A 21831-nucleotide genomic window follows, 5' to 3' on the forward strand; every position below is an offset into this window, starting at 1 on the left:
CGGTGATACAAAATGGCAGGTGACAGTGTCTGGAGTACAGTGAAAATAATTAGCCATCAACTTGCATCTAATTAAAAGTGGAATTCTGCTAGGTGTATTGACCTCAGAAGAGTTTGTCATCTTGAGGTGTCAGGTGGTCTTTGGTAATTTTGTCTTCCTCACACTTAGTTTATCGTCTTTCTTCCCCACTTGGATAGCCAGGTCCTAACTAATTTTAATAGTGTTTAGCTTGTTCTTGTTGTTTATAGGTTGTTCACTGTCATTCTGTAGAGTCCAGAAATCCAAGCAGACCACATCTACTGTCCAGCGCCCCATCCCAGCACACAGCGTACAGTTTAGCGCAGACAATTAAGAATGTTAGCTGCCAGTTCACTTCATTTGTTGGCCCTGAATTTGAGTCTCGGTCTCTATTTGCCATCTTTATGACCGATTAAGTCAGTCAGTTAATTATACAGTGCCTCACATCACCTTTGAATATTAGCGTTTATTTCTAATGATTTACCTGCATAATACGGAAGTAAAAAATAATGAAAACCTGTTTCCTTGATCAAGTCGACCACTTCAGTTTGTTTTGATGTAACTTTCGCAAACACAACTTATGCTGTTTCATACCTTTTCTGCCAATGGATGCCAGATATTCTCTAGTTCACTTTGAAGCGATTCCATACTGCTTCATTACTAAGTTAACACTAATTGTCAATAATTTATTAGCAGTATGAGCGGTGCAGCCTTTTTAAAAGGCATTACATATGCCTGTCAGAAACATTTCCACTTTGTTACTTAAGTACATTTCATTAATTTTGTTAATGTTATGAAAAGGTTAATTAGACAGCTGCTGCTGTGTAATAGGTCAAGGAGATGTACAAACATTTAGTGCATAGAGACAGGACAAGGCCTAGTATGTGTGTGAACAGAAAAGGAATGCGTTTAAATGGTGTTTGATTTCACAAAGAAATGCTTTCCTTTGGTTTACTTTGAGCATATTGGGTGGACCTAATCATTTTGCCAGATTTTCTGGAATTTGTTACACTCCTAAAAGATATGACTTTCAGTGAAAAATATGTAGACATTGAGATTACATCAGTGTACTGAAGTTTCTTGATTGCATGCATATACACTGTGGCACTGACATCCTGTTTAAGTTCAGCATATGTTTACTGAAAACAGACTGAACATCTGTAAAAGTATTCCTGGAAAAATATATTGCTTGTCTTGGAGCATGCTTGGTTAGTTACATTTTGTTTTCTCAATAGGCTTTAGTCTTTTTCCTATAGGACAAATGGCAGCAAATACACTTCAGTTTGCTCTGATGGTGTTGAGAACACATGACTAAGGCTTTGTACCCCGATATCGCATTTCTCTTTTGCCCTTTTAGTTTGTGATATAAATTAAAACTAATTCATGAAGATTGACTGTCCTAATTAACATCGGAGTAATTTTTTTGTGTCTCCCTTGATTTCCAGATGTTGTTCCTATGTGGGGCGTCGAGGTGGAGGACCTCAGGCGATCTCGATTGGAAAGAACTGTGACAAGTTTGGAATTGTGGTGCATGAACTGGGTCATGTGATTGGGTTCTGGCATGAACATACACGGCCTGACCGAGATGATCATGTCTCAATTATTAGAGAAAACATTATGCCAGGTACAGTATAGTAGAATCTTGGCCTCTACAGACACACTGCATTGCATTTCTGCTTTAAAAAAAATATTGTAAAATATCCTGAGAAATGACTGGCTGAATAAGTGCTAATGTGTCAGTCAGTACTGCCTGCTTAAAGGAAAACTCCACGCACTCCTACAGTTGAACTGAATCCTTAGTTTGCTTTTCTCCCGAGGATATGGTTCCAGTATTATGTAGGTACCAGAAACCTGCCTGACCTTTATAAAGTTTTCGTTTCCTTGCCTTGGAATCAAAGGCAGGGGAGAGCCCATCTGCATTATTTTAATCTTGACTTCTCACATATTTTGCAGACAAATTTGTCAATGACTGCATTATATACCACAGACATAGAGAAATCTGTAGTTCGCTGTGTGAGATACTGCTGTCCGTTATAGACAGGCAATTAATTATGCTGCTATAAAAAAATTAGAAAACTGTGAGACTATTTTCCACTGTCTTTATTGCAGAGAGGAGGAGACCTTCAAACTTATCCACAGCTACTTCCTATGCAGCCATACCTTTCATAGCAAAACAAAGCAATTCGATTAGTTAGGGATTTAAAGGCAGTTCTCATCTCTTCTGACAAATTTACATAGCCACCATCTGAATATTGAAATCCTAAGCTTTAAATGCTGGTTATTTATTCTTCATTATATATTAAGATGACTTGTATGTAATATCCAAGATTTCTGTGACATTTAGGGAAAAGCCAGAAAATACTTTTTTTCTTTAAAGTACCAACACAGTCACCATTTTCATCCCCCCATGGACAGGACAGAACTGCCTAAATCAGGACTGCTCTGCAGAATGAAAAAAGAGGTGGCAGCTTTATCAATTAGGTGCACTGATATTGTTTATAAAAAGGTCTTTTATGCTTTTTTGTGACATCCTTCCAGAGATGGATGCATATCTGGTACACAGATCAGTGTTAAGAGACTTATATATTGCATTCTATCCTCCTTAACAGTATTAACTATATGCTGTACAAGATGCAGCAAGGATAATTTACTGCAGTGAGAGTTTTTACACCTCAGGATGAGAGTGTGGGGGAGGGTCTGTCAGTTCCTTTAGAACAAAAATAGAATCCCTTTACAGAAGCCTGCTATTTAACTACTTTCTTTTGCTGAAAGTAGCTAACAGTTACTTATAACATAGAACAAGCTCTGGCAAACACATAAATGAGGTTCACTCAAGGAAATACAAAAGCAATTCTGTTACAGAGTGTGTGTTAGATGACCGTGTTTCACACTCATGCCATTCGATCTTAATGGCATGAGAAAACAACACCACTTCTTTATGTCTAGCATGACTCATATAAACAGTATTTGAAATGTATTCTGGGAAGAAGGAATGAAAGCAAGAAAACAAGATTGGGTTAACCTGGTAGGCCCCATCAACCGCCATTTTGTGGGAAATGCATTAAAATTGTAAAAGAAGGCACCTTCAGTGATTTTGAGCCATTAAGATAGCTAAGAAAACAAAAGATAGAATGAAAAAAAATTTTTTTTTGAGTTTTAAGGTGGAGTTTTCCTTTAAACAGTTATTGGGTACTTTACAGTGAATTTAATAAAGCCTTAACTGACATTACAAGTAGGCTTGCCTAAGAATTTATTTTATTTGTGTTTTGTTGGTAACCAGTATAGTGGATTAATTACAAAGGATTCATTTCAGACATAGCTCACATGGAAATAAGTTTTACAGTATGTATAAAAAGTGCATAAAGCAGTTGAAGCAATGACTACATTTTACATGTATAAAAAGTACATAAAATGAGGCAATGGCAGTACATTTTACAAAACACACACTTAAAGAAAAACATTGCATCAGTAAAAAAAAACAGGGAATATAACAGTGGATCAGAAAAAATTGCTAGGCATGGACTGTTGTATTTAATGTAGTATAACTGAATTGAATGTAATGGTTAACACTTAAGTTGATACTAATGTTTGTTGAATAAGTGGGTAAAGAAAAGAGGTGCTGGTAAAGACAGAAAAGTTGTACTTTAAAGCTAGCTATAACGTGCGTTTAATATTGAAAAAATGTCTAAAATTATGAAAGGGACTCCTTCTCAAGTTACTAAGTAGTCAGTATGAACTTGGGAGTTGCACTATTAGTTTCCACGTGCAAAGTGGTGGCAATTCATCAGGACATATTACACAAGACTGCAGCCGTGCATACAAATGAAAACATAATGATGCGAAAAGAAGGCACTTATCACTTATCTAAATGAGCAGGGTTGTGAGTCAGTTTTGGAGGAACCTGCACCCCATACTGCATGCCTCTACAGAAGAGCAGACATGTGGCAGATATCGGAGTTGCAGGCAGTAGTTAACATCCAGTATCACTGCAGGCAGCATTGTGTTATATGTGGCACAGCCATCTCCTGTCTGGTAGTGCAACAGGGTGGATAACAACAACAAATAGCACATTAGACAGTGGATTACATATCATACTTAAACCAAACAGGAGGCAGCATGTTTGGACCTTGTAAAGATCCTGGCCTTCCTATCCCAGCAAAGACATATGTTATGTATAGCACTCACCGTTTGTATACAGTTATATTTCAGAGGCCATCAGAGAACATTCAAGGTATTTCACAGGCACCAGCCTCAATAATGCTTAAGTTCCTCAGCATTGTTCTTTTATTTGTGGGTGAGCACATCTGACTTTCCAGGACAGCAGAGGAGACTGCCACAGATAGGTATGGCTTCTTAGATATTGCACACTACCCTGATGTACTTGGTATGTTAGAGTGCTCATATGTGGCAGTTAATACCCCACACAATCCATGGTCACAGCAATTTGTCAACTGGAAAGGCTGTCTTACTGGGAACTTCCAGGTAGTGTACAGCGCACAGGAGGTTATTACCAATCTGCCTTGTACAGCATTAAGGAAGTAGCAGTGGTCCACATGTGTAACACATGTTAGTTGTATCACTGATTCCAGCATGATGATGTTCCACAGGGTTATGGACAACCTAGTTGGTAAGTGCAGGCACTGTAGGCAGAATGCATGTATGGCAGTACACATACTGTTTACATATGTACTGACTCCCCAAACAAATGTTGTCATTCATTACAACTGATGCTGGATACACTTTTTGAGGCCTGGTTAATCTCACCCATTCATAATCCAGAGAGTGCAGCTGAACTCCAAGACACCATGGTACATGCAGAGACTTGCAGTGTTATCAAACACCAAAACAATCAGGACAGCCAAATTATTCTGGATATGACCTTTTATTGAGAAACCATTATAAATTTAAGCACTTTAGTCTATTTAACTGTAGCCATCTTAAGAAAAAAATAAACAAGACCTAAAAAGTGGTGACATCATGAAAGAATTCTCTAAAACACCATGTTTTTATATCAAAGAGGAAGTATGTAACAATGTTTCAGAAAGACCACCAAAATTCCTTAAAGTGACCTGTGCTACTTTAAAACAAAGATAGTCGTATAAAATATCGCAGCCCTAAAAAGCTTCATATGAGTACAACATGAAAAGAAAAATGCACTTTAAAGTATAATATAAAAACTTAAAATATAAAAGCTTGATATTCAGCACTCTTAAGCTTAATAAACTTGCAGTATCCAAATACAACGCCAGCGAAGCGCTCTACAATAAATTCCACCAATCATCTTTCTGTGCTGCTTTTAAAGAAGTAAAAAAAAATGTGTAACTTTGTAGCAGTAAAAACTGTTAAAAGGAATAAGAAACAAACTTTAAAATATGAGATCATGACTAGAGTTTGCAAGCTTTATATTTCAGTTCACTAGTAATAGATACTCCTTCATTTAAGGCTGGCAGGCTTGTAGCATTCAGACATTACTCACAGCATAGTTCTTTATGCGGTAACAAATTCTGCCAGTCACCTTTATTATTTTCGACCGTAATTCTTTCAAGAGTAAAAAAAATCATGTCTTGCTAGGGCACTTTTGTTATCTCCCTTTTTAACGTTATACAAATGTTGGTAGACATTTAAACGAGTTGTTATTCTTGCCTATATGGAAGGCTGTACATGACTGACATTGGGTGAGATAAACAACTGTAGATGAATAGCTAAAGTATCTGACCTTAGTAAGCCATTTTCTAACATTATCTCAGTGTCCTGGTGTAGTTATTTTCTGTGTGTGTGTGTGTGTGTGTGTGTGTATGTATATATATATATATATATATATATATATATATATATATATATGCACATTGTTTGCCCTGTCTACATTTAAGTGTCTCAAACTTCCAGTCAATGATTTTTTTTTTTTTGTCTGGTCTCTAAAATCCTCTTAAAATGTGAACGATTCTTATGCATACAGGAAGGCATACAGTCAAAGTGATCTTTAAAGTCACTTTCTTTCTGAACTAGTGGCATTTTTTACAGTAATGTTCCTAATATCTAATGCACCCAAAGAGTAATGTATAATAAAATTCTGAGATGAGTTATAAGAGGGGAAAAAATTTGAAAGACCTCTTGGAGGGTGGGGGTAAACAGAAGCCTGCACACACCACTAAGAGAAAAGGTACTTTTAAATGTGGAACATGCACACAGTGCAATTTTATTTCTAACAATGACCGGGTATTTTTAAAAAGTAGGAATGAATGGGTGTATGGTAAAAGTTTTATTAACTGTAATAGTAGTGGGCTAGTATATTTAGTTGTGGGCAAGACCTATGAAGCCTTTTACATTGGCAAGACTGAAAGAAAGTTGAAAAGACGCATTTATGAGCATATGTATGATGTTAAGAAATGTAATGTCAAAAATGCTCTGTACAACTTTGGACTGCCCAGAGGCAAGGTTTGAGTTTTTTTTGTTTTAGAGGTTGCTATTCAAGATGTGAGGGGGGGGGGGTGCATGGGAGACTATCCTTGAGTATAGGGAATTATTGTGGCAGATTACCCTAGACGCAAGCAGGACCCCCGGGCTAAATGAGAACATTTCAATAGCACCTCTACTAAAACTCAGGTCTGCCAAGTTATAATTAACTTTTGAAACAAACACATTTACATACATTTTTTCTACAGATGCACATTTTTTCACTAGTATAAATATGTATTTTTATTAATTTTATCAATTTTATTATAATACACTATTGAGACATTTTATTGACATTATATATGAGATTATATGTACAGTTTTCACATTTATATTTTTACTGTTGTTTTTAGGATGTAATTAGTACATTCCGACACCAGGTGGCAGCACTTGGAATTTAAAATGTTTTTTTAAATTGTATTCTGTTATTTTATTGGTCATTTTTTGAATTGGGGGACTATTTAATGGGCCTTTGTTATGTAATTTATTCTGATGAAGTTCTTGTGAAAGAAAACGTATTTGGAGTGTTATCAACGTTTTGGTGTTTTGCTCTTCTATCATTTGGTGCCATTAAACCTTGAAGAAACTGTGAACCTGAGTGCTTCCTGCCAGCCTGTTTTTCTTCTATAATAAAATTCTGATTACTTTTATTTTTCCATTCATCACTAGTAATTTCTGTTGTACATAAACCGTTGTATGTAATTAGATCATACTTCTTTGATCTTTCTGCCCAGACTTCTTCCTTGATATTCTGTACAAGCTCTGTAGGGTATCCACGATTCAAAAACATATTTTTTAATATGCCAAACTGTCTTATGCACTCATTGGTGTTTAATGTTAACCTTGAAATTCTGAAAATCGGCTTTTTTAAAGCACCCTTCTTTTGGTGCAAGGGATGACAACTCCTGAAGTGTAAGAATGAGTTGTAATGTGTAGATTTGTGGTATATACATGTATTTTAATGTACCATCATTGTTCTTCACAAATTCAACATCCAAAAAATGTATCTTGTACTCCTCGATATGAGATAAAAATGTAATACAATTCATTGATTTCTCCAATTCTGTTATAAACACCTGTAATTGATGAAAAGTACCTGACCAAACAAAAAAGATGTCATCCAGAAAACGACAATAACTTTTGCAGTACTGGAAAAAGTCCATTTTAAAAACCACATCTTTTTCCCATTCTAATAAAACCACGTTTGCAAAAGTTGGGGCGCAAGCCACTCCCATTGTCACCCCAGAGATCTGTTTGAAGTATTCTCCTTCAAAAAGTAGAAAATTGTTGGTCAGGACTGTTTCCATAAAGTCAAAGATGAGCCTGAGAGTATTGTCAGTAGCTAAATGAGAGTTCAAAATAACTGGTGAGGTGCATGCAAAAGGGAGCGTTGTATTCAATTATTGGTCTGTTGAGGGTCAAATGCAATGGAATTAAGGTCTATATCATTTATGGGAAGAAGCAGAATGCCGACTCACCTTTAGTCGACCCATATTTGTTGAAGCTGCACATCATTGAATGGCCAAATCACCGATTTCTTTCTAAGGGAAAGAAATCGGTTGGCCGTTCTTCTAAATCTGCCCTTTTCCTGACTGTTTTGCAATTGCGGAGTTGGTATATTTAGTTAGGGGGTGGTGGGGGGCACAGCCCCCCACATCAGGAATTGAGTGGGGGACACAGCCCCCCACTTTCATAGTGTTTGTTTTAATGTGGTGTGCGTGTTTGGGCTACCGATTTCTTTCCGTTAAAAACAAATCAGTGATTTGGCAGTTCCGTGTTGTGCAGCTTCAAGAAATATGGGTCGATTAATGGTAAGTCGACATTTTGCTTGGTCGACTATATAATATAGACCCCTTATCATAACATCCTTAAATCTAGATGCAATGCCTTTACTTAAAAGATGTGCCACATAGAAGGATTTCTGTACTGCTGTGGATATGTGGTGGTCAAAATTCAGGTTGCTATTAACGTGAGTACCCAGATTATGTACCACTGGGTGTACAGTTAGGGGGTGCTGTCAATAATGTAATTAGCAGGGATGTCAGCTTTCTCAAAGGGAATAATAATGCTTTTTTTGTATTTAGCGTTAATCTGTGGCTTTGGCACCAATCATTTATCTGCATTAACCCTGTCTGCAGTTTATTAACATTGTTAGGTACTCAATGATTGTTCACAATTTGCAATTGCCAGCAAAACTGGTCAGCCACAGGCCATCCAAGTTTTCCTGGACTTCTGAGAAATAAATTCCGAACAGTAAGGGGCCCAGCACAGAAACCTGTGGTACGCCACTGGTGACTGGTCTTTTGCTAGAGGTGAAGTTGCCCACTTTTACAGTATGTCTCCTGTCTGTGAGCTAGTTGCCTACCCGTCTGGTAATGTAGGGTTTAATTCCCAATTGGGAGAATTTCTCAATAATACTTGAGTGGGGATTGTGTCAAATGCTTTGGCTAGGTCAAGATAGGCAGTATGCACCGTCTTTCCCTACTCCATGGCCTTAGTGACTTTCTTGAAGTTGTCAACCATGCTTAAGAGGCATGATGTACCTTTAGTGAATCCAGACTCGACTGAACAATCATATGGCATTCAGAATTATTCTCCAACATTTCCTCTTCTAGAATTCCAAATGTATTACAGACTATGTTATAAGAAGTGCTGCCCTTAAAGTATTCAAAATAACCACAATAATGTATCATTAATCAGATGGTACTAAACACACTGAATGTGCCACCTAATTAACTTCCTTGAGGTAGCAGTGCAACCTGTCGATCTTTCTCAATAATGTAAAGTAGTTCAATGTTGTTGGCTTGTTCTTGGACTAGTCCTTTTGATATATTTATTAAACAGTGTTAAATTAATTGTAAACGTCTGGGCTCTCTTATTGCTTGTATATGGTATGCAGTGTATTAATTTGCCAGCAGCTTTGTTTGAGCTACTTGTTGTGCCTTTTGCATTGTGTTTCCATATAACTGACTGCGATTTGTATGATAGTTTGTCGTGTTTATCCATTGCCTGAGTCATGCCTATAAAAAGATCACAAGACTATACTAGTTACCCAGTAAACAAGCAGCTTTGCAATCTGACAAAACCAGGACACTTGTATCACATGACAAAGTGTTATCATTGCTTTTCCAACAGGAAAACATGTTGGAACATTCCAGTTTTTCAGACTTCATCTCTAATCACCTTTCTTTTGGAGATTGTAGGTCAAACTGCCCTGAAGGGTTTCAAGAATGATTGCAATAGATGTGTTTTAATCTGTGTGTGTGTGTGTGTGTGTGTGTGTGTGTGCGCGCGCGCGCATGCCAGTGCATGCATGTGTACACGGGGAAGAGTATGGTGCTACTTAAGAAGGCTCAGTAGTTTATCCAATAGGTAATGAAGTTCACAATTTGGAAGAATAAGTGGACTGTTATTTGCTATTATCAACCATAAACATGGATAGGGATTGTACTGTGAAATTACGTGTCTAAGCGACTGCATTATGCAGTCAGTTACTACAGATTAGTAAGTCATTATTGCTTGTTTTTAACCTGTAAATTTTTGTCCCTTCTTTTTCTAGGGCAAGAGTATAACTTTCTAAAGATGGAGCCAGAAGAGGTGGAGTCCCTTGGGGAGACGTACGATTTTGACAGCATCATGCACTATGCACGCAACACTTTCTCAAGGTTCGAATGGAAGGTCACGTCACTTTCTTTTTGTTTCCCATCCACTTCAGATATATGATCAATATTGTTGTAGAACCTGTTAAATGTCCATATTAGGCCTTCTGTCTCAGTTTTCTTTAACTGGTATTTGTTTTCCCATCAGGAACTTCAGGGGGTCTTTTTTACCATACCTGTTGGAAAAGGTTTAGGCTTAAATGCTGTAAGTTGCATTGCCTATTAGAGTGGCAGTTTCTCGGTCATCTTCTTTTGGTCAGTATCTAATAAAGGTTCCCAGTAGCAGATATTTTGTTTCTTTTCTGGCATTTGACAGAGTACCAGTGTGATGAGATAAACAACAAAAATAGAGGCAACTCCTAAATGCTTTATCCCATGCATGGATCTCCTCAAATTATCTATGGTATGATCCCAGTTATTCTCATTAGGGGTAATACAAATTATTGTCATGGGACGGGTAAGGCCAGTCTCTAACTGAGATTGTTTAATTAGAGCACAAAAAGAGAATTTGGCTCGACGTAAAATGTCCCATGAAGGCAGCTAGCCTAGTACTTGCCTGGGAACCTATTAAGCCAGCACTAGTCATTACCTTTATCCTTAAAAGACCCGAGTATCCAATTATCTGTACTTGGCATTATTTCACAGTGATCCTTATCATTTAATTTAAAAGTAAGTATGTCCACCATGATTTGCATAGAAATATCACTGTAGATATGAGAGCTGTTTGCATAAAAACATAGAAAGACACAAAATTCACAAAGTATCATAAGGGGATTCATTTTGTTTCATCAACAGCAATTTCAGCAACTACCATCACTACAAATTAATCGGACTGAAAAATAGTTTATGGGGGGGGGATTAAGATTTTTTTTTTGCAGGGCAAGCCCCCTGCACCCTCTCCTCTTGTGAAGTGAAACCTTACACAGACACACACACACACACACACACACACACACATCTTGCATCTGTTAACGTCACTAGTTACACAACACTGAAGAAAAGGCCAAGCCTCAATGATCATTTCAACTCATTTGCAGAGATACTGGTTTACAGTTTCAGTACTCAAAGATACAGTAATTGAATAAACAACTGGTTGTCCATAAGGGACACCTAGGTAAACAATATCTTTCATTAAGTCAAGGTTTCCGAAAAACTACTGCATTATTGCTTATAGTGAGAAGACAAGTTTGTGGATCCCTTTTTTAGGCTGGATGTCCTAGACTGCGACTGTTAGGGTACTACTGGTGAAGGTATACACCCCATTTCATGTAGTGCAGAGATAAAAAAAAATTGCTTATTATCTAGACTCAACTGTTTAGAATAACTCCTTACCACAGGCAAGGGTTAATAGTTTGACCTCTTCATCAACCCATGCATTGCCACATCTATTCTGTTTGATGTTATGGCGCAGGTAACGGTTCTGTCCAAGCTCTTATGTCTCTTCTGTACAGACATTGTTACTGTGTTGGTTTAGAATGAAGTAATACTCTGGCTTTGGGTTCCATCGTGCATTATGTTGCTTTTTCATGTGGACCAAGTGGTCTTAAAATGTAGACCTTTTTGAACCACCATGGGTGTTTTTTGCACTTTTATTTTAATCTGGTTATATTGTGCTTCTTTCAACCCACGGTTTTGGTGCTCCTCTGCTGGATTCATTATTCAAGGCCTGTTTCTCCAAACCAGAGACACAAGTGTAATTGAATTAACAGGTGATGTATCTTTGCAGCATAATTCCTGTCTCTTGACATTCCAGATTCTGTCTTTTAGTTTCAGACTTTGTCTTAAGCGAAATTTTTTGGTGAGTTTGTGGGGCAAACACCCAGTATGCCAAAGGTAGGAGGAGCCCTGCAGAGACACAAGGAGAATATGCAGATGTCAGACTTTGGCTGGAGGTTAGGACTGAACTTTGTACTTTGTGCATGGGAGGCAAATAACCTTAATCATTATTCCAATTGTATCAGAAGCAGCATAGACTCTATGTGGCACCTATTAGAGGAAGAGAAGTGTTGTCTATCCTAACCACTTTAGGCATCAGCTGTGAAGGGAAAATAAGAGTGGTGACTGCCTATTTGTCAGGGTTCATGGTGGGCTGAGATTGGTTTTGATATGTAGATATCCATTGAGTTTGGGACATTAAGATTCAGCATTTTATAATTTGTAGTAACTCATCTATATCAGTCATGGTGGTTTGAAAGTAGATCACTGGCAAACAGGACAATGCAGTGATGTTCATTGTGTGCAGATGAACAGCTGAATCAACCGGCCCTGCTTGAGGCATGGTTGGACTTTAATAATGATTTTTGTAAAGTCTGGGATTTCAGCTCAGCAATCTCTAAGAATGGGGGTAGTCAGGATTTAATGAACATTTTGTTTATGGTTTCCTTTGTTAGCTTGTGCTGCAGATGGTTCTTGTAATCAGCTTTACTTCAGAGCTTCTCATTCAGTAGTAATCAAGCAAGAAGGATTCTGACAGAAATAAAAAAGTGCAAAATTCAAGAATTTTTCTCGGATATTACAATGCCAGTTACTTTGCTACATGTCTTTCTTCAAAGCATTCCAGGACGCTCTCACATAATTTAAAAGGATGAGAAACAAATCTATATCGTTACAAGAGGTCTCCATTAGAGTTGTCTTACAGATACAAGCAACAGCAGCTCAAAGGATAAAATCACAGTGGAAGTAGCCAAAATAGACCCTGGCTCCCAAGGTATAATTTAAATCACCAAATTAAATATGTTAAATCAGCTAGAGCTGTTTATTATGAGGAAGTGAAATATTCAGTGTGCCACCGTTAGAGTAAACGGACAAGAAAAACTCCTTGCTGGTATAAATTGCAGAAGTGCAATGCAGCTTCCTCGAAAAACATAATTACTAGGGGAGATTCCAAAGAAATAGCATCAGACTCTGTGGTGTTCCGGACAAGAAGGAGCTAATATGGCAGACATTCTGTTTCAGTGAGTTTTTACAGTTTGGTCTTTTCCATAAAGGATATGTTATGGAACTGAAACAGTGCCTTCTCTTATCACCACAGGGAAAAAAAACAACAAAAATCCATCGGTATGACATAAATTCCTTTTTTTTTTAATTCTTGTACTGAATAACGCACAAGTTAATAAATAAATTGCACAAAAGCCTCTACTGTATTTGGCATTATGATTATAACACAAGAGACCAGCTACTACAATAGGCGTATCTAAATCGCTGTACATTTGTTAATTGGTATAGGCATTGTCATGTAGGAATTTTCTCCAGAAGTAGTGTAAGTGGTGAACTGGAAACCCAAACTCTTACTATAGGGCAAGTATGGAAGTGATGGAGGTAGATGAACGATTACACTAAACATCATCAGTTCATGTTCACTGTCACAAATCAGATGAGGTGTACTGAGAAACTGTAGTCATCAATCTTTTGAGACAGTGGTGTATGTATAAGGAAGATAAAGTGAAAATGATTTCCTGTAGTAGGACTTAATAGTTAGATGATCCACCTTTACAACATCAGTTGAGTGTTCTAGTGTTCTTTATATCTTTCCATTTTATACCCATAGCTCCTTATGGCACCATGTCAGTTATTAGAGTTAGGCTCCTTAAATGAGAGGCTTAATTAATGAAAGAGCAGAATATGGGAAACAAAATTACATAAAAATTATTTTAGCAGTATGTAATACAGTGGAGAAATTGACCAGCATTTTTATTTATCACTTATATTTTCATTAATATTCTTTTAACTGTATGAATTGTGTTAATGAGGTGCATTACATGAAAGTGCACTGGAAATGTTTGTTGTTTATTAGTCTTTGTAAAGATAATATTTACATTCATACATACTATCAAAGCACGTGACTTTGGACTATTACATTGTGTCAGCTGAAACATTAAATGAAAGCTGACATTCTTACTTGCACTTTACCTTGTACACCTCAAAATATTTTGAGTGTTTACATTGTTATGTATGCAAGTACGGATTTTTTCATGTTTTCGTAATTATCTTGACATTCAAACGTCTAGAAAGAAACTGTCTCTACTCATATAATTTCTGAAGACTGACTGAAGATGTTTTCCTGTTACTGTGTGTCTAACTTGCACAGTTTATAAGACATAGAAAGATATTTCAGAAAATTTGCAGAGAATTATAAGCCTGGAAAGTTTTGCACTATAATATTGACCAAAGGGCCTTGACTACAGTTCTTTTTATTCCGAGCAGCTTTACTGCTACAGCCTTGTTGCTTTGTTAACAGCACTTGCTGTTCAAAAGACATTTAGCATTGGCTTCCGCTTTTTAAACATTATTTCTCAGAAAATGTTCAGGAACCAGAGCATATTTATATTTTACTGTGGTAACTTTCCAAACCTGCTGAGATGAACTAGTTAATAACATAAGCATTTCAAGCATAATGTAGAGAGTTATGATTAGGTCAGTGGTCATAACCAACTTGTGTACTGGATACATGGATTTCAAGAAATTCAACTTGGGGAGACGAGTCAATTTTGAGAGGTGAATCTTGACCGCATGTGAACACATAAGTAGCTGGGTCTGAAGAAAATGATCATTATTTGTAGAGCATGGAGTTTGTTACTTCAATTTGCTATTAGTTATAGAGGAAAAACAAATGCTGGAGTGCAAAAGGTTTCACAGTCTTTAAAGCTGTAACACAGCACTGTTACACAACCAGCTGACATTTCACACTGCCATGTTTTCTTTGACTGTGTAGCATGCATTACAGCCAGTTACACAAGAGCTTCTGATGATGTTATGTGTTGTATGCTGTGTGGACTACAGTAGGAGATCTGATCATACTAGCATTAAAATGTGCTTAAAGTAGGAGGTTATTATCAGGCCTCCGGTCATAACCAACTTGTTTTATGTTCAACTGAGAAAACAGATTTTTGGATGTGGAAGTGGTGAAAACAATGGATGGTAGTTTGTCCACTAAGATGCACAGAAAGGAATGTTATCAACCAGCATTCCTACACAGGGCTAGTATGCATCCACAACATATCTTCCCTAATATTGTAAAGGGTCAAGCAATGAGGGCATCACATTTGTCGTAAGAGAGTCAGGACATTGGAAATGACTTGGAACGTTTGAAAAATTAATTTATGGCTAGGGGTTACACCCAGGCTGAGGTTAATATGGCATATAATCAGGTCAATAACAAAAGGAATGGTAGTGCTAAACCATATTTTTCTGGTGATATGGTGCAAAGGGTGGATACACGAAGGGGAAATACTAATGTTCCAGTTGCATTGTCATATACCAGTGATGTTAATAAGGTGAGAGGCATTGTACGGAACAGTTGGCATATTTTACAGGTTGATGGGAGGGCTGCAGGACTTGTGGGCTTGCACCCTAGGTTTGTTTATAAAAATATGAGAACATTGAAGCAAAGGCTTTGTTACCCAAAAAATCATGGTCCACCTGGTGGGAGCCCCATGGGCACTAAGAAATGTGAAGCGTGTCATTTCTGTGAATTTATGGATGAATCCCATTTTTTCAGGCACCCAGGAACAGGTTCCCTATGGCAGTTGAGAGCTGCAGCTGACTGTAACACAAAGAATGTTATTTATGTAGCACACTGTAAAATCTGCTTCAAGTTCTATGCAAGGAAAACTAACCGCAGGTTAAGGGAGCGGATAAGGGATCATCTGTATCGCACTAGAAAGGGCTGTGAATACAGTGCTCTGGCTAAGCATACATTACTTGCAGGGGAAGAGCATGTTTTTACTTTTCAAGTTTTACATGTTTTGAAAGAGAATGTCAGAATGGGTGATCTGACAAACAGAACTGAGAATATTGAACTGCAGTGGATTCTGAGGCTGGGGGCTCATAGTGGGCTTGGACTGAATGATTCAGTCCCATTGAAACCTGTTTTGAAATCCAGGAAGCTGAAGTGATGGGGGCTGTGCTTTAGAGTAATGCACTAACATTTTACTTTAAGTTTGTATACCTCTTGATGAGGGGGTGTGTTTTTATAGTTCAGTAACTTGTTTCTGCCTTGTTTCAACAAGGATTATTAACTGGGTTTGCTGTTTCTGCTATGTTATACACATATTTAACGTCTGCATACATACATACACATTCAGAGGCAGAGAGAGAGATACTCAGACATATAAGCAGAAACGCACACTTTCTAAAACATACATAGTCTGACACAGATGTACATGGAAAATTTACATACTGCATTTAACATCAGCATTAAGTGAACATATCCTCTGTCTCCTTGTGAGAAAAGAATGAGGCAAAAAAATGAAGGCACTGCATAGCAACCCCCTAAAAAAAAGAATGAAAGATGGAAAAAAATAGCAAACTTGCCCCTTTTACTGTCCATGATTTTGCTGTTTGTTGCTGTTCCATTTTTCAGGCAAATCATCATTAAGTAATTAGAGTTTAATAATGCTTATTTAAAAAAAAAAAGATTTCTCCTAATGAACTGCTTGGTGCATTCATCGATGCCTCCATCTCTGTCTCTCATACATGTATGCAAGTGCGTACACACACAAACACACAATTTTATTTTTGTTTTATTTACTTTATTTTTTACTTTTAGAATATCTAAACAGCAAAGCAATGTTTAATCTTAAAACATGGTAGCCATTTGCTTTTTAACTGTCTGAGCTTGATGGCAGCTTAATATGCTGCCATAAAGTGACGGATTAGTTTTTTATCAGGTATTGCCTGTACATTAACACCTTGTCAGGGAATATTCTTTCTTCAATCATTGTGGGGCTGTGCTGGTTGCCTGATGTTCTTCATGTTTCACTGTTGCAGTCATCACATTTGGGTTATCTGCCTGCAGGTAGCCCTCAGCCGGCCTGAATACCAGAGTCTTGGATCCCTGCATCGGATGCTGTCTCTTCTTCCATGACGTTAGGTCATCAGGAGTATAAAACATGCAATCGATGCCATTACATCAGTCTTTCTGGCTGTACGGTGCCCAAAGCAGAATCAGTTCGCAAGTGCCGGTCGTCCGACTCCTGAAATTTTCATTTTCAAGTTTCAGAACCAAAGTCTTCTAAAAAGATAAGTACCCCATTGGGGATCCTATTTCTTGCCCCAACCAATGTCAGTAAAAGTTAACAATTGTCTTACCTGTGGAAAGCAAATACCGCCTAAAGATTTTAATTCGTACAGCATTTCTTGCTTAGGCCCAGACCCCGATGTCCCTCGCTGTCAGTTTTGTGCCTTGTTCAACCCCCGAATTATACATTGTCGGGCTATTTTTGCAGCAAATTATTTTGGTACTCTGTATCCGTATTCTGAAATGGCTTCGGTAAGCCATCTGACAACCAATCTTTTGAAAAAATGTAAGTATAAAGACAGAGACAGACCACATAGGTCCAATACTGCCAACGACGCTTCTGTTAAGCTAGTCGCCAGTCCGCCGGTACTCAGTGAGGCACTTAAGCAGCCCCTGATACCCACTACTTCAGATTTGCAGGCCTCTACTGAGACCCATTCGGAGTCCAGTATGCTGCAAGATTCTTCTTTGACTATGGAACCTTAAGATGTCTCTACCTTGGATGGGTCCGGAGCCTCTGTGCAGGCACCGGCTTCTGAGGGTGTATTCAGGCCTACAGACTTGCATATTAAACCGATGCTATCTTCTTCATTCAGGCCTAAATCTCGCACCACGCCTAGAAAACCGACATCTAAACCACATGGTCAGGCCCATATGCCTAAAAAACAAATGCGTAGAATGGCTTGAAGACCTTATTACCTTAATTAGGGGAAGCCAGCCTCCCCCTCTAAGAGACCTAGAACTGATTTTCCTTTTGATTCTTCTGATGAGGAATCTGATATTTCTGTTTCTTCTGATTACCAAGATTTGCCCTTATCTACCTATGAGGATTCTGATGCAGAGGATTCCATTCTGTCTGCTTCCCCTCCAGAAGATTTTTCTTTTGGTGAAACCTTGCACACTCTTAGGGACATTTCCACTGGGAAAGCCAGGATTACTCTGACTCCAAAAAGAGGCTTAGGGAATTCTTACTCCTCCCACAACACAGGCCTTTAGCTATACCTCCTGTACTGGACATTGTAGATGATGCTTTATTGGAATCTAGCCTTTCCCCAGACACTTTGCCTCCATCTTCCAGAAAACCTGACCGGTATTAGAGTACCTAACTCTCACAAGTTCCTTTTTAAGAATCCTCCTCCTCCAGAGACCATTTCCCAAGAACCAAAGGGCATTAAGGCTACTGCTGCCAAAAATCCTACCCCTTCTGATGGAGATTCTACAGCCTTGGACAGATGGGGTAAAAAGGTATACACGTCTGCTACTTTGGCCATTAGGGCTTTAAATTGCCAGTTTCATATGTTAAAGTACCAACAGCTACTTAAACAGAAAATAATGTTGATTCCTGACTGTGCTGAACACAAAGAATTACAGGATTTAATGCATTCTGCAGAACAAGTTGGTAAACATACTTTGCAGTGTGGTTTTGACTCTTTAGAAGCATCTTGCAGGGCTGCTGTCACTGGGTCTGTACTTAGAAGGCATGCTTGGCTTAAGGAGCAAAACTTGCCCGATCATGTTAAAGCTAAATTACTGGATGCTCCCATAAACCAAGACAGCCTGTTTGGCAACAAAGCAGAAGAAGTACTCAAAAAGATGGAGGAAAAAGCTAAATCTATGCAAACTGTTAAAGATTTCCTGAAAGTACAGCCTCCCAGATTTAGTAGGCATTGGCTTTCAAAGAATTGGTCCTTTCCAGTCTCTTCCAGGTCTTCTCAGTCCAAACCCAGGAACAGCAGACCACCTAGGTTACAGTCTCAGGCTACACACAGGCCTAAGCAGTGGGGGGCTCTCACTTCCAAAGCAGGGAGTAGTAAGACACCCCCCTACGGAAAAATGGCACAATGACTTAACCTTAATTCTTCCAAGCCCTGCTCAACTGCCTGCTCCCGTAGGAGGAAAGCTTGCCCTGCATGCAAAAAACTGGGAACTCATTACCCAGGACAAATGGGTTTTGAATATAGTTTCCAGAGGATACAGATTCCACTTCCACACCTTACCAACCCCAAAACTTTGGCCAGAACTATCTCCAAATCAGTGGGCAGAGGCCCAACAGCAGGTTCTGTCTCTTCTAAGAATCAGGGCTATTCAACCTATCACAGCAGAAGAAAGGGGACAAGGTTTTTATTCAAGAACTTTCCTGGTAGCCAGAAAAGACAGCTCCTGGTGTCCTATCCTGGACCTCTCTGTTCTAAACACCTTTTTGGGAATTCCAAAATGCTAACACTTCAGCAGCTGCTTCCTATGCTGCTTCCTATGATATGCAAAGATGCCTGGTTGGCAACCTTAGACTTAAAGGAAGCTTACCTGCACATTCCAGTAAGGGAATCTTGCAGAAAATACCTACGCTTCAGGGCAGGCTCCATGCACTATCAGTTCTCTGCACTTCCCTTTGGCTTATCTACTGCACCCAGGGTATTCACAAAGTGTCTAGCTCCAGCCATTGCATTTTGCAGGCAGAGAAAAATTCAAATATACCCATACTTGGACAATTGTCTGATTCAGGCTGAAAGTCAGGACTTGCTATTAAAACATCTGGCATTCGTAAAGAATCTTCTAACCTGTCTGGGGTACACCATCAATGAAAATAAATCTCACCTAGTACCCTGCCAACAGATTGTATTCCTGGGAGTAAGCTTGAATACAACTTCCCAGATGTCTTTCCTCACTCCAGAGAAACAAGTTTATCTGACAACCTACTTCAAACTATTGGCCACAAAAAAACAGCCATCTGCAAGGAAAATTCTGAAAGCCCTGGGGTTCATGGCCTCTTGCATGCTAATAAGACTGCATATGAGGAGATTACAATGGTATCTAAAAAGCCTATGGTGTCAACATTCTCAGGACCTGGAATCAATCATTTCTATCAGTCCTTGTATAAAGAGGTGGGCAGAGGTCTGCTACCACAACAAGGGGATCCCTTTCACTCTACCCCCTTCTGCACAAACCCTAACAGATGCATCAGACTATGCATGGAGGGCTCATTTGGCAGGGCAGTGCATTCAGGGCAAATGGAACCAGAGACAGATGCACCTGCATATCATCCAAAAAGAAATGTTAGCTGTACAGAATTCCCTGACAGCCTTCAAAGAACACATTCTTCCAGGGCAATTATTGGTAAAGACAGACAACACCACAGTTATGTGGTACATAAACAAGCAGGGGGGAACCTAGCCATGGCTCTGTGGAACACAGCCTTGAGCTACCAAGTGCACCTGCAAGCTCATTTCCTGCCAGGCAAGCCAAATTCACTGGCAGACCTAAGCAGAAATCTCATGGACCCACATGAATGGAAACTGGAACCAAAAATATTCAACCTCTTGAGGGACAAATGGGGAACACCAGAGGTAGACCTGTTTGCCTCCCCTCAGAACTACCAATTGGGCAAATTCTGCACAAGGACTTCCCACAGTCAAGCCTGGAAAGTGGATGCCCTGTCCTTTACCTGGGAAAGCCTCTCAGTTTATGCCTTTCTCTCCTCATGAAGGTTCTGCAAAAGATAAAAACAGGACAAGCCAAGGACAATACTGATTACACCAGACTGGCCACGCCAGCACTGGTACCCCCTCTTGTGCAGTATGACACTACTGGAACCATGGCACCTGCCTCAGACCCCTTCCCTGCTGTCTCAGCAGGCGGGCCAGATTCTGCACCCTCAGCTTCAAACCCTGAACTTTTCAGCCTGGCTAATTCCTTGAGCTCCCCAATAGCTTCCCTTGGTAAGTAGGTGCTAGATGTCATTCTAGAGGCAAGGAGGCCTAGTACTAGAAAATCCTATGCTGAAAAGTGGAAAAGATACTGCTCCTGGAGCCAGACTCTGGGGATAGGCACAACGGTCCCCAGCTTACCTCATATTCTTCAGTACGTAACAGAAATGCTCCACAAGGGCCTATTTTCTCAATTAAAATTCATGCCTCTGCCATTTCAGCACATTATAATACTGAGCCACCCCTCTTTTCTCACCCCCTGCTAAAGCAATTCCTTAGAGGCGCCAACAACTTAGACCCCCCAGGAGAGCCGCTACTCCAGCCTGGGACCTTAACTTTGTATTGGAAAAGCTCACACTCCCTCACTTTGAGCCAGCTGTAACTGCAGAGTTGAAATTCATTTCTTGGAAAACAGCCTTCCTTCTGATTACAGGCCCTTATGGCAGTGGAACCCTTCATTATCTTCCATGCAGACAGGGTTTATCTCAGGACTAATCATTCCTTTATGCCCAAGGTGGTGTCTAGTGTGGCTTATAGCAGAAATGAATGCAATGGGCTATCCATTTCAAAGCAAACCATTTCTAAATGGATAGCCCATTGCATTCATTTCTGCTATAAGCACCATGGAAAACATACCCCACAGGTGATAAGATCACATTCCACCAGGGCTGCATCTATCTTTACATTTTCTCAGAGGTGTCCCTACCAGGGACATCCTAGAAGCTGCTACCTGGAGCTCTGTACATACCTTCACCAAGCATTACCACTTGCCTATTTTTTCTAAATCCAGAGCTGGTTTTGCCACTGCAGTTTTGCAGGACTTAATAACTGGTCCTAATGCTCTCTAACTGCCTCCTCCCTTCCTTAGCTTTGGGAATCAACCCAAATGTAATGACTGCAACAGTGAAACACGAAGAACATAGAACAGTTGTGTACACTTACCATAAATGTAGATGTTAAAGTGTATTCACTGTTGCAG

General features: G+C 39.1%; 1 protein-coding gene across 1 annotated transcript in view; it reads left to right on the top strand.

Moving 5' to 3' along the window:
* Nucleotides 1–21831, top strand: part of BMP1 (bone morphogenetic protein 1) — a 1811822-nt gene that overhangs the window by 844087 nt on the left and 945904 nt on the right. Inside the window, exons 5-6 of the mRNA XM_044082969.1 lie at nt 1464–1642; nt 10031–10136. Of these exons, the coding sequence (XP_043938904.1) occupies nt 1464–1642; nt 10031–10136 (285 nt within the window). The remainder of the gene's footprint in view (nt 1–1463; nt 1643–10030; nt 10137–21831) is intronic.

Source organism: Protopterus annectens, chromosome 9.part0 (assembly GCF_019279795.1).
Source record: "Protopterus annectens isolate FY-2018-M chromosome 9.part0, PAN1.0, whole genome shotgun sequence".
Classification (NCBI taxonomy): Eukaryota; Metazoa; Chordata; order Ceratodontiformes; family Protopteridae; genus Protopterus; species Protopterus annectens.